Here is a 15,502-nt window from a genome sequence, read left to right as displayed (position 1 = left end):
ATGTTGCTCATAGAATTTATAGTCTAACTGGGAAGACAGCATCACCTAGTTTCACAAATATTTTAATGATGGTAAATGCTATGAAGAGAGTACACTGGAACCCCAAGCTGAACGCAGGTTGGGAGGTGGGGGCAAGAAAGGCTTCTTTGAGGAAATAACAGAGAAGTAAAGGTTGAATAACAACCAAGTAAAGTGTGGAGAAGGGGGTCCTTGCAAGAAAGCACATGTGTGAGGGCCATTGGGCTGGAAGGAGTCGGCCCGTACCTGAAGCATCAGAGGAGCCATGAGGGAGACATGGAGGGCTGCGGTGGGGGGTGTGGCTTTGATTCTAAGAGCGACTGAGGGAAGTCTGGAGGTACTGGGGGAGGCCTTTGGAAGTTTTACTTCGGTGTTACATGATCAGATTTGGATTTTTTAATAATCAGTTTTAGATCAGAAGAGATCTGATCTAAACTCGGAATTCGAGTTTCCTTACGCAGACGGTATTGGCCCATGGCCAGTAATAGGGATGGATCTGGGACCCAGGCCTCCGGAATTCCGTTTGGGTTCTGGACTACATGTTTGCACATGAAGCCAAAAAGCAGCTGAGGCCACAGCTTTGCCTTCCTCTCCCCTAGTACCTCACCTGACCACCACCGAAGATGTTCACATTAATGGTTCACACCCCCTCTCCAGAACTCGCCAGTCCTCTCGCAGGGCCTTCTCTGAGTGGGAAGGGAAGCTTCATTCCTGGTGTGGGCTAAGGAAGAAGCAGCAGTGGGCCAGGGGTAGGGGTAGGGGGTGGTGAGGGAGGATGGGAAGTAAATGAGCTGATTTACTTAACTTCCTCTATTGTTAAACAGTAAGCTCGTTTGAAATGTTCGCTATTATAAAGATATTGCAATGAATGTTTTCATATTTGTATTTTGGAGGAAATTTAGTAAGCTAAAGCAGAAGATTAAAACAATTCCAAATGCTTTCCAGAGTCTTACCAGGTTACTCATTGAATGACAAGTGCCAGTTTTATCAATGCCTTCCTGGTCCTCAGGTTTGCTCATTTAGAGTTCCTGTGCCTTCATCTGCATTTCTACAGAAGATAAGGAATATATTACATTGCTCACTAATCATTTCTGTGTCTGCCACTTTGGGGCCTCACTTTCTCCTTACATTTTCCTCTAAAGCATAGGTGACCATGAAGACTTGAAGGGGAAAAAATCATGACACATTTAAAGTTAACCCTTTTATTGTTTTGTAACAACATAGCAATGTCAGAGAATACATGTTCTGGGCAGGTCCCAGAAAATTTGCCATCTCCCCCCCTTTGATGCCGTGTACTGGCCTATGGGGAAACAAACACCTGGGAAAAAATTGTGTCCTTGGAGAGATCATTCCCATGTCCACGGAGAGTCTGCTCTGAGGAAAGTGGCATCACTTGGGCTGGGCAGTGGGTTGCAGCCAAGTGGAGCCCTTCAGGTGTGCAAGATGCCTTTCCCAGGGGGACGGTTTGGGGACTTGCAGGGTACTGTAGTCCTTGGCTGCGGTGCTTAGAGACAGACTCCTGGAGGCAGTCCCATTCCCCCTTCACAACCGCTGCCCGACAGGCTGCCAGCCGCTGAGAAGAGAGAACTGGTGGGGTGGTGGGCAAGAAAGGGCAGCTGTGACTGGTAAGTCGTGATGACCCCTGCATCAGGGGTGGAGGGCACTGGGCTCTTCACAGTAGGTTCCCATGATGTTGTATGGATAGCATCCAATGTACAAATGTATTTTTGACAGAGGCATGGAATAACTCAGTCATTAGGGAAATGCCAGCTAGATGGCTTTAGGCCAGGGCCTGAATGTGAGCACAGACAATTCGTGTGCTCCTGCTCTGTCAGCTCCCAGGAGGCTGCCATGCCATCTCCCTGATGCGGCCACAGGCACCCTGAGAGAAAACGGCTTTCCCATGTTCGAGAGGAGCTCAAGCTCCTGCTTCACTTCTTTCTGTCTCAAAACCAGTTCTGTAAGATTAATGAGCACCCCCACAACTCCTGCACCGACATTATGGGGTGGGGGGATGTGCAAAAGCAAGGGAACTTCGGCGATATGCAAATGCACAGCACTATCCAGAAGCTGTAGTGGGGTCACTGGCCTTTCTGAGCCTAGTGCCCCTGACGTGTAATAGAGAGACCCCCTCGAAAGCTTTGCTGGACTTGAAGAAACAGTTTAGATTGAGCAAGTCCTCCAAGGCAGTGAGTGAAGTTTAGTGGGACAACCCTTACTTAAAGTTGATAAAAAGAGCCCTGGCCAGGTAGCTTACTTGATGAGACTCCAACCAACTAACTGTTAGAGCATCCTCCGGATGAGCCAGTGTTTTGAGTTCGATTCCCCTGGCCTATGTTTCGATGTCTCCCTCCCTGCCCCGCCCTCTGCCCCTCCGACTCACTCTAAAATCAGTGAGGAAAAAAGTAGCGTAGGTGGAGGAAAGCCTCACAGCTCCAGTCGCACTGTCGTCATCCATTTCCTCCGTTGCCCCTTCTCTTCAAGGGGCTTTTCCAGGTGTGCTTCCCTTACCTGGGATGCTTCCTCCATCACCTGGTTAGACTGCTACTGACCTTCCAGATTTCAATTTCTATGTCACTTTCTGAAGGAAACTTCCACTGGCTACTCCACTGAAAACACAGTTTGGGCTGTGGTGACCTGTGTGACTGCTGGTTAAGATTCAGCCCCCCGGGGCTGGAAGCCCTGGGGCAGGGACTGTTCCCGTGTTGCTTGCCACTGTATCACCAGCATTTAATCCAACACTTGACACAATAGGTATTCAGTAAATCTTTACTGACTGAATAGTGTAGGAAGACATTTCATTCCAATATAAAATAAATAGCACAACTGTTTTTAGGTTTTATGGCTGTTGGCAGGCAATTCCAAAAACAGGTTAAGAGCAACCAGACAACTTCCTGAGCAACTTGACCTTTTTCACTTCCTCCCAAACATAAAACGTGCTGCAGTACTCTGTCCAAGGGTTTGCTTTAGTGATGAAGCAAAGCACCGTCATGGATGGCCCAGGTTGTTCACTTTCCATGCAGAGAGCAGGTGGGCTTGCGGACTGGTTACCCGGCAGCCCAGAGGGAGGGAGCTGCCTGCTCCAGAAACCTTCGTTCAGACCCTGCTGACCCTCTCCAAAGGCCCCACAAGAAGGAAGCTTACCTTCTCCTCTGTGTGCAGAGAAGAGCCAGCCCCACCCCCCCCCCCAAACAGGAGGAAGGCCCAGAGATCACTTCCAAAGAGGACGCCAACTAGGGGCCAGCAGCTGTGCAAACACAGCCCTGGTGGCCTTTGCTGCCGCAAGGTGATGAGTTCTCGGTGTCTCCCCTTCAGTTTGCACAGGGGCTTCTCAGACCTGGGAGAGGGGAAGCGCGCCAGCTGCCTCCCAGCATGGTATTGAAGCTGCTCCGTCGTGTTCCTCCCTGACAGAGGAGCCGAGGCCTGACGCTGCACGCGTGAGGGAACGCTCATTTCCTGAGGGAGGACACAAGGGACCAAGTGCATTATCTGCTTGAAAACAAGGGAGCCTCTTGGAACTGGAAACACAGGTTGCCTTGAGAACAGGACTGGGAGGGAAGCGTCCACTCTATTCTTTTGTACCTTTCAGATTTTGAATCATGTATAATCTAGTTCAAACACTTGAATTTAAATGGACTGTGATGCTCCTTTCCCTGGAGCAGGGAGGGGCATCCTGCCAACCTCCAGGTAGAATGTGTGTGAGTCTGACCTAGAAATCAGCACCGCCCACCGAAGCTGGCTCTTCCCTCCCTCAGAACCGGGTTTTGCAGCTCTCCTCAACCAGGGCCTCTCAAAATGTACAGGGCACATGAACGACTGGGGAGCGTTGTTGAAACACAGGTTCCGACTTAGGAGGAAGGGAGGGACCGGAGACCGCCCATCTAACAAGCTCCCAGGTGGCGTGATGCGGCCGGTCCTGGGACCACACTTGGGATAATGAAGCTCTACAGCCATCGGGGGAGGGAAGCAGCAGAGTTCTGCAGGGTGCAGCTGTGGTGGAGGAGGGGGGGAACGAGGGGCAGGGGTGAGGCGGAGGGACCCCTGGTAAGGGTTTCCACCTGCCAAGTGAGCACCATGTCATTAGCCCTGCAAACCCAGCCAGCCTTTGAGGAGAGAGGGAGGAAAGCTGGGCAGAGACACCCAACCCCACAGAACAGCTAGAACCAAATCACAGGCAACAATCACCCATGTGGATGAGCTGCTGTGCCCAGAGCCTCCCCAGGCTGGAGCAGAGGCCCCTGCCTCCCCTTCCCTACCTTACCCAGAAGCCTTCAGAGGCTGCCTGTCCCCTCAAGGGCCAGCTGCCTCCTGAAGTGTTCAGTCCTCTCCTGGTTGCCCCCCCTTGGCCACATTTAAACTGAATCCCTGGGGGCAGAGGTCTTTCTCTGAGGAGCCATCGTGTTCTACAGGAATTTGTGCAAGTCTCACCTAGAGGCTGGAGGAAGGCCCAAGTGGCCAAGCCTGGCTGTGATGTAGGTTGTCTCTGAAAGGAATGACAAGTGTGTGCCCCTCCCTGGGGGCCAGGTCAGCATCACATTTGAGCATCTCTTAGACAGGGCCCAGCCCACAGCAAAAAAAAATGTTTACTGCATGTATGAATATTGAGTGAATGAATGTCCAGCTAGGTTCTCAGAAAAAAGGAAAATGCTCTTATATCAGTGACACCCTGGCCAGCCCCCTTCCCTCTCCAGGGTCTCCTCTTCTAGATCTGAGCCACGCTGGCCACTGCGAGGCTCCCCTCCCCACACACACAACAAAATGCTTGCAGGAAGATCCAAACATGCAGGAGAGGTGGTGGTGTCTGGAAGCCCCCGTCCCGCACAGGCGCAGACAAGAGGCCATTCCAGTTTGGAGCTGTTCCAGTTCAGAGATGCCGGAGGTTCTACCCAGGCGTCTTCACCAAATCCACTCTCAGCCCATGTCTCTGGCTATGCCTCCACTGTCTGCAGGTTCTGCAGCTGCTCCACATTTGCCTTTCCGTTCGCTGCCACCGGGTGGCCAGATCTGTGGGGAGCAGGGAAGAGGGGAAGTTGGGAACCCTGCGGACGGGGACAGCCTCCACAAGGGAAGACTCCGCCCACAGCAGCCTCTCGCTGGCAGCTCTGCAGGCAACCAGAGTATCTGCACAGACAGGCAGTGTGTTGGGTTCCCTGGCTGCAACCCAGACACACTCAGGTGCTCAGGCCGAGGAGGCCTCTGGAGCTGTCCCAGCAATGAGCAGCAGCCACAGCGGTGGCGCCTCGTGCCTCCCACAACAGGTGAGGCTGCTCCGAGACCGGCAGGGTGGCCCTTCGTCCCTGTCACAGGCCAAGGAGCTCAGGCAAGCACCCAAGAAGTGACAGTCAGCTCAGAGAGTATGTGGGGGTGGCTGGGTGCCCGGCGTACCCCAGCCGACCTCCATCCTCCTCCTCCTCCTCCTTCTTGCCCCAGCTGCTGCAGGCCCTACAAGCTCTCTTCCTTCACTCCTCTCTACCCTTTGCCCTTCCTCTCTGTCCCAGTCCTTTCCTTACCCCTTCCCTGCCCAGGCCCAGCTCCTGGCTGGAGGCTGCCAACCCCTGAGTCAGCAAAGAATGAAAGCTGGGGCGGGAGTAAAGTCCACCCCAGGCCAGTGAACTCCCTCCTCCCGGGATGTGACTTACAAGAGGAGAGGCACAGAACTGAGCCTGGCTGAGCAGCAGGGGCTCCTGTGTATGGCCCCCACTGGAGCAGGCAAAATGGGGGCAGGGGGAAACAGGCCCAGAGAGGGCCAGGCCCCAGCTCAAGGGCACACAGGAGGCAGAAGCCGGGCAGGCCTGAAGGCCACCTCCTGACCCAGCCCAGGGCTCCCTCCTGCACCAGGCCGTGGTCACACCTGCAGAACCAACAGACTGCCCAGGACATTGCTCCAGGGAAGGGCAGTCCACAGGCCACCTGTCAGCACAGCCAACACCCTCTGGAGGCAAGGGTGGCTCCAGAACTTCCATTTCGAGAGGCACTTAGGGAAGGCATCTACCCAGGGTAAAGGTCCTGAGACAGGGCAGGGGTGGGGGGCTGACAGAGCCATCTCCACAGGGCTCCCCAAGGGAGGGCCACTGGGGAGGAAGTGTAGCTCACCTTACTTCCTCGAATTTCTTGTTGCGGTAAAAGTGGCTCTTTTTGATGAGGTAGATGAGTACCAGGTCACAGAGGAAAGACCCCTGCAAAAGAGTTGGGGGTCTCTGACTTAGAACCATAGGCTTCTGGAGAGCCCACAGCCATTTGACCATACTACATAGATCCCATTCGATCCTGTCACAGTCCCAGAAGGGGGCATCACTGACCCCATTTCACAGATGAGAAAACTGAGCTCCGAAAGAGGATCTTTGCTTAAGGCCACCAAGCTGGTCCATGGTAGAACCCAGGTCAGCCTGGCATCCATCCGATCCTTTGGGCTAAGCACCTCCCACACTACCCTGACCCCATCAAATCAGGTGTTTGCAGAGCGTTCACCATGCGCCAGGTACTGTGCTGGGGTGCAGGGAGGAATAAGACAATGAGGGTCCCTGGTGACTGTCCCTCTGGTGCAGGAGACAAGCACGTAACTGATGGCACAGAATGACAGGTCCTGTGATTGGAGAGGAGCAAGGGAGCCAAGAGGAGACGGGACCTAACTCAGCTTGGGCTGAGTCTGGAGGGCTGAATAGAAGTTTGTACGAAGGGAAAAACGAAGCTCGAGAAGGGCGTTGCAGAGGTAGGAACAAGCTTGTCCTGCCTGGGAAATTCCGCGGTCCTGTGGGGAAGAACCTGCAAAGCTCCTTAAAATTCCTTCAAGGCATTGGTTCTAATCCTGTAGGGGGCAGCACTCAGAGCTTTGAATGGGGGCTGTACACACAATCGTGGCATTTTAAAAAGATCTTTCTGGGAGTGAGCATGAGAGATGGGTTGGAGGGGATCTGAACAACAAGGACACCACAGCTGTGGCCCAGGAAAGAGGTGGAGGCCTGAGCTAACCCAGCTGGGACCCACCGACACCTGAGCACGAGCACTTCAGACCAGACTGCCTGGTGCAAATGCCCGCCTCGTCCACCAGAGGGCGAATCCACCGGCAACACAGAGGGGGCTTCCGGAATGACTGAGTAGAGGGTGGGGGACCGAAGCAGGTTGGTGGATGTGCCCACAGGGGCACCTGGTCCTCTGACCCTGAGCTCTGCACACCTCTTTCTGCCCCCACCCCCAGATGCCGAAAACATTTTTTTTACCAGTTCCTTGTTTCACAGGGCCACGGCTGAGAAACCCTGTATACAGTTGGATCCTACCTCTCTTTACAAGTGGAGATGAGGCTTAAGAAGTTCAGGGCCAATCCAGTATCCCAGAGAACCCCAGCCCCAACCCCAGCTCCGGAGCAACAGGCAGATGCCTCTCTGGCTCTGGAAAGAGAAACTCCCTGCCCCCAGGGACTGCTGTAGGGGCATGAAGTTCCAGAAGGGCCTCTTTACCGGCATCTGCACTGACAGGACAGCTCTTTCTGGGGCATCAAGACAGCTCCCCAGGGGCAGTGTCCCCCTCCCCCACCGGTGCTAAGAGGGTAAAGGAGAAGGAGGGGAGAGGTACTCACAACACCCATGAGCGCCACCCCTGAGCCCACGTTGATGACTGTGGGGATGATGCTGAACTTCCCTGCCTGAAACAGAGAGAGAGACAGGCATGGTGAGGGAGGCAGGTGGACAGCAGGATCCCCAGGGACTCCAAGCAGAGCCCGCCCAACACGTCTGCCCCGCCCTGGGCCTGCCCCACTCACACACCCTGCCATTCACCATGACATCAAAGCGGATCCCGTAGGCTTTCATCAGGGTGCGGAACTCCACCCCAGCTCCATCACGGTAATATTTGGCAAACCTGGGGAGACACAGCCCAGGGGAGACCTCAGCCTCACTGGGCCCTCTGTTTGGCAACACAGGCTCGGCTGCCTGGGAGATTTATAAGCACCCCCAGGACCTGGCTCACAGCAGCTCCAGAAGCTGCCCATCTTCTTGCTGACCTTATGCTAAAAATTCATCCAGACCTTTGAAGTCCTTGCTAGACATTCCCCAAGAGACAAGACCTTTCCCACCATGTGCTGGGCCAGCCCGGGGCCACCAAAGCACTGATGGAGCTGATCCGGCTGAGCAGTCAAGCCTCAGCATCACGGCGAGCCCAGGGCAATGGCTGACTCTTCTCTCCTCCCCCAGAGGCCCTACAGGAGGCCACCCTCACCTCTCCTCAGCTGTCTCTCCCTCACCTCCCCCTCTGACACAGATGCCCAGGAAGGGCTGCCATCGCGCTGGCACCTAGGAAAGGACACAAAACATGGACGGAGCCATAAGGCAGCAGGCACAGCCCCAGTTACCTGAAGTTATACCCAGAAGAGACAGAGTTCCCTGGAAATCTGCTGTCCAGGCGGCTGAAATAATAGCGAGGGTTGCATTCAGAAGGGGCTTTGTCAAGGTCACAGTCCCACTCGATCTGGATCCCTATCACACCGCCCTGGGGGAAAGAGAGATAAGAGTCAGTGCACAGGAGTTTTTGGAGAAGGACAGTAGTCACAGAGCAGCTCTTCACAGAGAGCTGGACAAGCCGGGGGACGTGCTGGTGCCAGGGATCAGCCCGGCTGGTGCACCCTTCTGGAAGAAAGGTAGGTAGAAGGTCCACAAGAGGCTGGGAAAAGTGCGTTGCTGACAGCTCCCGGCCCCAGTGGCCTCATGCGTCAGAGAGGACAAGAGCTGCCCAAGTGAGCACCTACAACAGGCAGGAGCCTTACACCAAACCAGGGTGTGCTGGGGGCTCCTTCTGGTTCAGGTTCAGCTGCTGCCCCAGTGCCTGAGAGCCAAACGGCAGGTACCGAGTGTGCCCCTCGCCGAGTGTCCGAACAGGCTGTGTGTCACAGCAAATCCTGCAAGCAGCAGCTCCTGGGGCAGGTGACTTTGCAGGGCCACCGCACCCCATGGGTCCTCACACACACTCCCTTCTCATTACAGAGCCCAGGCCCAGAGCCCTCGGGCCTCCAGGGAAGGCTCCCTGGGCACAGACCACCCACCTGCAGCGCTATCTCCTGGAAGTTGCTTCCCGTCCATTTGACCACAGATCCCAGTCGGAAGATGGGGCAGTAGGGGTCCTTGGGGCCAAAGTGACAGGACTTCAGGTACTTCAGGTCTTTGGTGTCCAGCACATTGGTCCTGGGAGGAGGCCATGAGCGGACAGTGAAACAAAGGGAGACTTGCTGTTTCCAGGCCAGAAACTAGATCTGACCCAGGAGTCACAGGGCTCCTCACCCAGCCCAGGCCTAGTCCCAGACTTCAGCCCTCCCCTCCAGCCCCGCCTACATCCGCACCTACATCCCACACTAACATCCTACTGCGCTGGAGAGCAGAGCCTCACCCCCACGGCACCCCCAGTGGCTCATTCACTCACACACACACACACACACACACACACACGGGGACCCCACACAGCCACGGGGAGGGCCAGCCAAGGCCCCACCCCTGGATCTCCAGTAGCTGAGCCCCACATACTTGAAGAAGTTGAATTTGGGAAAACGAATGAAGTTCTTTATGTAAATGGTAAAGTCTTCAGCCTTGCCCAGGAGTGGCTTCCTGAAAACCAAGCCGGGACAGCCAGTGAGGAAGCCCTGCCCCACTCCGTACCGCCCCCAGGCCCGTGGTGGGGCTGAGGCCGCCTGCTCCCTGGGCGCCCTGGAGCCTTGGCAGGACAGTTCATATGCTCATGTTGGGGTGGTGCTCAGGCCTTTGTGGGGTGTCCTCAGAATGAGGGTCCCCATGGGTGTGTCTCCACTGTCAGGCTGGGCCCCGCCACACAGGACCAGGTGACTCCTGGGGTCCTGAACCCAGCCACTTACTCTGGCCTGGACTTTGTCTCCACTGGGCACCAGGCAAAGATTTCACAGGTTCCCCTTGTCATGTTCTCCACCCGCAGGCAGCGGCCGGTCCTCACTCCTGCAGGGTGGGACAGGGACAGTGCCAGGAGTCCCCCGGCTCCAGGCCCTCTATTGCCCCCAGCCCTGGCCACTCCAGGCCTCACCATTTCCAGTCATGACAGGCTTCCCAGGAGGGCAGTCGCTGTCCTCATAGCACAAGGCGTCGGAAATGCTGTCGCTCTACCAGGAGAGGAAGGGCGCCTGTGTGGAGGTGCCCACAGGCCTCCCAGCTCCGAGCCAGGTCCCACCCTGGGAGCTGGGAGAGGTTCCTCCCCTGCCCGGGGCCACACACCCTTTGAGAACCTGTTTTTCCCCCAAATGGTGCAGGCACATGCCCCCCCACACCGCCCCAGAGCCCCTGGAGGGGACAGGAACCCCTGCTTCCGGAGAAGGGTAGAGGCCAACCAGTGCTAGCCGGCCTCCCACCACCTCCCCAGCTCTCCTTGCAAGACCGAACCTCTGCACAGGTTTCCTGCCGCTGGTTGGGGGTCACAATCAGGTTGGTGATGACGAAGAAGACATTCTCTCCCTGAGGAAACAGACAGGAGTTAAGGAACCTCCCTGTGCCCTCTGGGGGACCCTCCTTCCCGGGGCTGCCCAGCAGGGGGTGGAGTCTCTGCATGGGTGTTGGGGAAAATGGGGCCATAAAATCAGTGGATCCCATCCACTCTTCTGCCCACTGACCTCAGAGTCCCAAGCAGATGTCCTCTAATAGGTTCACCCCAGGCCCATACCCACAAACTGCTCCTGCCCCATAAATCCCTATCCTGGCCTCAGTCTCTGAGGTCCCAGCCGAGATCTGGGAAGAGAAGGAGCAGTGAAGGGGCAGTTCCGGCCCAAGTGGACTGTGAACAGGCCAGGGGCCAATCTAAGGGGCCTCCTCTGACCTGGAAACTCTCTGAGCCCCATTTGGTCTCAGCAGGCACAGGGTTTGCTGGGGACAGAGCAGTGGTGCCAAGAGGCATAGTCAAGGAGGGAAGGAGGCAGGCATGGGGGAAGGATCTGGACAGGGTCTCTATTTATAAACTCTGGCAGCCATTCTGGGCCAAGGGAGACAATAGATCGAGGTCCCTGGGTCCCAGAGCAGCTTCCCATGTGACCCAACCCAGCCAGGCCCTGCCAGCTTGGGTGGGGCTCAGACCTGGGGGGGGATGACATAGTCAGCAACATCCCAGAGCCGCTCCCCCAGCTCCGAAGTGTTGGTGAAGGTCACACCCTTGACTTTGGTGATGATGCTGCTCTGCAGGGAGGTGTCCGTGTCTTGGTAACCCTTCTTCAACAGGAACACCCACCTGTGGGAAGGGGGCCGGCAAGGAGGGCATCAGCCCTCAGGTTTCCCCAAGCCCAGGGGGAGTGGGACAGGCTTAGGGCTCCACCCTTCCCACCCGCTCCTGGACTGGGTCACAACTCCCGCTGCTACCTGAAGCCCTGTCCTGCAAGCAGCAGAGGTGACACCAACCCCAGGCCACAGTGCGCTGCTCTCAGTGGGGCTGGGAGGACTTGTGATGAGACAGGCTCACCCTCAAACTGGCCGCATGACTGTGGTCAAGCCGCTGAGCTGTGGGGGGTCACAGTGTAACGGCGCCCCCTCCGGGTGGTGAGGGGGCCAAAGGACCTGAAGCCAACCATGGGGCAACCTCAGTCAAACCGCAACTGAGGGGCAGCCTGCAAAACTAGAGTGCGAGATCCAGTACCTTTGACACCCAAATGCGATTAACAAAAGAAAAATAGGTAAGTTGGACTGTACCCAAATTAAGAACTTTTATGCATCAAAATACACTATCAAGAAAGTAAAAAGATAACCTACAGGAGGGGAGAGAACGTTTGTGAGCCATATAACTGGAAAGGATCTAGTATCCAGAATATATATTTTAAAAAGTCTTGCAACTCAACAATACAAAAGGCAAATAACCTAACCTAAAAATGCACCAAGGATTTGAATAGACATTTCTCCAAAAAAGATACACAAAAAGCCAATAAGCACATGAAAAGATGCTTCATAAGATTAGTCATTAGGGAAGTGCAAATAGAGACCACAATGAAATACTACTCCACACTCATGAGATGGCTAGAACCGAAAAAGCAGAAAATAACAAGTGTCGGCGAGAAGGTGGAGAGAGGAGCACTGCTGACGGAGGCGTAACGTGGTGTGGCTGCTGGGGGACGCTGCTGGCAGTTCCTCAGCAGGCTGTTGTGACCCAGCAGGTAGACCCAAGAGCACTGAGACATATGTTTACACAAAAACCTTCACGTGAATGTTCTTAGCAGCATTATTCATGATAGTCAAAGAGCAGAAACAGTCCACATGTCAGCCAACCATTGAGTGGATCAACAAAACGTGGCAGAGCCTCCACAGGGATACTCCCTGTGGGATACTGGCCATAGAAAGGAATGCAGTGCTGACACAGGCTACAGCAGGGATGGACCTTGAACACATTACAACAAACAAAAGAAGCCAGCCCCCCACCACCAAAAGAACATCGTGTATGATTTGATTTATATGAAATGGCCAGAATGGGCAAATATATAGAGACAAACAGCAGATTAGCGGTTGCCAAGGGATGGAGGTGGGGAGAAGCATGACTGACTGTTCATAGGTACAGTTTTCCTCAGGGGGGTGATGGAAATGTGCGGGAATTTGGTCGTGGGGATGGCTGCACAACATTGTGAATGTACTAAACACCATGTCATTGTGTAATTTAAAAGGGTGAATTATATGTTCCATGCACTTTACCTCAATGTAAAATGGTTTTTTAAAAAAATTCTGTATTCTTCCAAAAAAGGTCAGTGTCATGAAATACAAAGACTCAGGAACAATCCCAGATGAAAGGGGCCTAAGAAGACGTGACAACTGAGTGCAAGGTGTGAGCCCAGATTTTTCTTTGCTATAAAGGTAATTACTGGGACAATTTACAAATGGTCTATAGCTTAGACAATAATAACATTTCAGTGTTAACTTCCTAATCTTCCTACTTGTACTTCATTGAATAAGAGAATTCCTTATTTTGAATAAATACACAGTGAAGGATATAGGAGCAAAGAGGCATCACGTTGCAACTGACTCTTACGCAGCCCGGAAAACATTGCATGTATATGGAGAGAGAAGGTGGGGCAACACCAATGTGGTAAAAAGTTAACTTTTGGGGAATCCAGGGAAGGACATTGAAAGTTTCTGTGCTACTCTTGTACTACTCTAGGACGTGCACGCCCCAGAGGAAGAGCTCCATGAACACAACTCATCGATGCCTTGCTGGTGTTCCTGTTAATGTCAGAGATCATTTAGGCTAGCCAGACCTTGGGAAAGCTGGGGAAACTGAGGCTGGGAGAGGTCACGCTGTGGTGATCCTGTACCTCCCAGGATGCCAGGAAGAGTTCTCTGTACATCAGGTACCAACCAGGAGGTGTCCACCCTCCTCATCTCTGGGGGCAGGGCTGGCATCACATCCTGGGCCCGAGGCTGTCCTGTCTCTAAGGAACTCTGAGAAAACTGAGACCCTGGGGCCAAGCAGCTGTTTAGGGGGGGACACATGGGGCCTGGCCTGGACAGAAACATGCCACAAATACTCAAGGAACGTTCACTCACTCATTCGTTTCACACCTGTTGCCTGAGCAGCTAGGTGATGCCAGGCCCCTGCCAGCCTGGTGGGGAGTCACACAGACATTCAGCAATCGAGTCTCCAAACAAGCATATAATTACACTGTGGGAAATTAGTTGACATGTGGGAAGAAAAGGAGAGGGAGCTATGGGACATCCCAGGTGGGAAGAATGAGTGGACACTATTGCCCAGGTAGAGGAGGAAGGCCCCCTGGTTAATGAACAGGTGGGAGACAGCCAGGTGCCTTAAGGAATAAGCTGGGGGAATGCCAGGCCTGCCCTCCCAGCTGGTGCATCTGCTCCTCCCCCAAGCGGGAAATAAGAGGGACTCAACAGCATTTACTGAAGAAATAAAAGAGGTGCATCCGCATCCCAGTCTTTTGCTGTCACTTCCTCTCCCCACCTGACCCCTCCCTACTCAAGGGTTAGGGCTCTGGACAGTGCCTGGCTGAACAACCTCAAGGAGCTGCCCTCTGCAGATGGCACCAGCTTCTGCCAGGTGGGAGGGAGATGTGGGTAGGGCAGACCACCTGGACAGGACCCCCAGCTGAACACCAGAGCGGTCAGCGTCGGGTTGGGTGAGTTGACCAGAGGGACATGCCAAGCTCATGAGTTGTCCCAGCTGGAGGCTTGGCACTGAGCTCAGTGATTATAAATAACCTGCCCAGTGTGGGAGGCTCCCCAGCGACAGCTGCAGCCCAGCCCCCTGCATCCTTGACCCCTTCCCACAGCCCTAGCACGGGGGCTCCAGGACTGGAGGAGGGAGCTGCCTGGGGAAAGCCTCATAGATCAAGGCACCAAAAAGCCCCTGCCGCATCTCGTCACCTCCAGAGCTGATGTCTGGGAGTAGAGGGCTCCCTTCTTACCCCACACCCTTACACCTAAGAGCTCAGGGAGAATGCCTCCCAAGGAGGGTCACAGAGCCCCAACCATGCCCATACCGGCCTACTCCCGGGCCCTGGAAAGGCCACCGCTGCTGCCCCACCCCCCCACCCCCTTTTCAGCAAGCCCCCAAGCACTCACACCACCAGGTAGGTCAGGATGGAGACCTGCAGCAGCCGGTAGAGCAGGCCCACCTTCTTGTTCTTGGCGATGACATACTTCTCGGTCTTGTAGTCGAACAGCGACTGATAGAGCCCCTTGCAGCCCGCCTGCCCCATGGTGCTGTCTCACCTGGGCCTGGGGACTGAGCCGCCACGCGTACGCTTCATGGGAGCCGCCCCCGCCCGACTCCTGCGCCCCGGCGCCTCTGCCTCCACGCTGCCCCGGCCTCCCAGCCCGGGACGCCAGCCTCCGCTCCCGGCCACAGGGAGCGTGGCTACTCCGGCCCGGGCGGGCGGGGAGAGTGAGCGCTGGTTGCCTGCGGCCCGCCCCCGGACAGCACTGCGGGGACCTGGGCGTGGGCAGCGCCGAGCGGCGCCCTGCGCCCTGCGCCCTTGCTGCCCCCCTTTCCTCCTCCCTGAGCTGACAGTGACACCAGCGGACAGGTCCGTCCGCCCGCCACTGGCGTGGGAAGCCCCAGCGGAGGCTGGAGACCACACGTGCCCCAGGCGTCACGGGCGGAGTGAGGAGACCAGGGGATGAGAGAAGGGCTCTTTTAAAGCAAATCTCCCCTCCCCCCTTTTTCTACTGCCGAAGAAATCGCAGCGGTTCCTCCCATGGAATAGATGGGGAAACAGAGGGCAAGGGAGCAGGACCCTGCAGCACCGGAAGTGGGTGTGAAAAGGGGGAAAGAGCATTTATAGGTGAATAAAACAGGTTTCTGGGTTTTCCTTGCTCCTAGGGAGAACCCAGGCCCCCACCACAAAGGCCCGGAGAGAACCAAGACGTGACAGAGCCATGGCTCCTTGTAATCAAGTGGGTGCTCCCACTGCAGCAGCTATGGCAGGTGTAAAACGCCCACCCCTGGGGAGTCGGTTGCTAAGCAGGTCCCAGTGCCCACAGCATGAAGCGCTGTGTAC

General features: G+C 55.3%; 1 protein-coding gene across 7 annotated transcripts; it reads right to left on the bottom strand.

Annotated features, from left to right (window-relative positions):
• Positions 1 to 1,204: 1,204 nt before the first annotated feature.
• Positions 1,205 to 14,838, bottom strand: P2RX5 (purinergic receptor P2X 5). 7 transcript variants are annotated; one of them, XM_036033253.1, is made up of 13 exons: positions 14,565 to 14,836; positions 11,088 to 11,238; positions 10,404 to 10,475; positions 10,051 to 10,126; positions 9,869 to 9,965; positions 9,525 to 9,605; positions 9,050 to 9,188; positions 8,363 to 8,499; positions 7,779 to 7,872; positions 7,592 to 7,657; positions 6,112 to 6,194; positions 4,918 to 5,022; positions 1,205 to 4,881 (listed from the first exon to the last, which is right to left on the bottom strand). In XM_036033253.1, exons 1-12 carry the CDS (start codon positions 14,699 to 14,701, stop codon positions 4,947 to 4,949), a joined length of 1,209 nt encoding a protein of 402 aa, XP_035889146.1. In that variant the 5' UTR covers positions 14,702 to 14,836; the 3' UTR covers positions 1,205 to 4,881; positions 4,918 to 4,946. The 7 variants fall into 7 exon arrangements, 6 of the variants coding, with proteins under 6 accessions (XP_035889146.1, XP_035889147.1, XP_035889149.1 ...); XM_036033254.1 differs by having other exon boundaries at positions 1,205 to 5,022; positions 7,791 to 7,872; positions 14,565 to 14,837; XM_036033256.1 differs by having other exon boundaries at positions 1,205 to 5,022; positions 14,715 to 14,821.
• Positions 14,839 to 15,502: the final 664 nt, after the last annotated feature.

Source organism: Phyllostomus discolor, chromosome 8 (genome assembly GCF_004126475.2).
Source record: "Phyllostomus discolor isolate MPI-MPIP mPhyDis1 chromosome 8, mPhyDis1.pri.v3, whole genome shotgun sequence".
Taxonomy (NCBI): domain Eukaryota; kingdom Metazoa; phylum Chordata; class Mammalia; order Chiroptera; family Phyllostomidae; genus Phyllostomus; species Phyllostomus discolor.
This window is presented reverse-complemented; position numbering and strand designations above follow the sequence as displayed.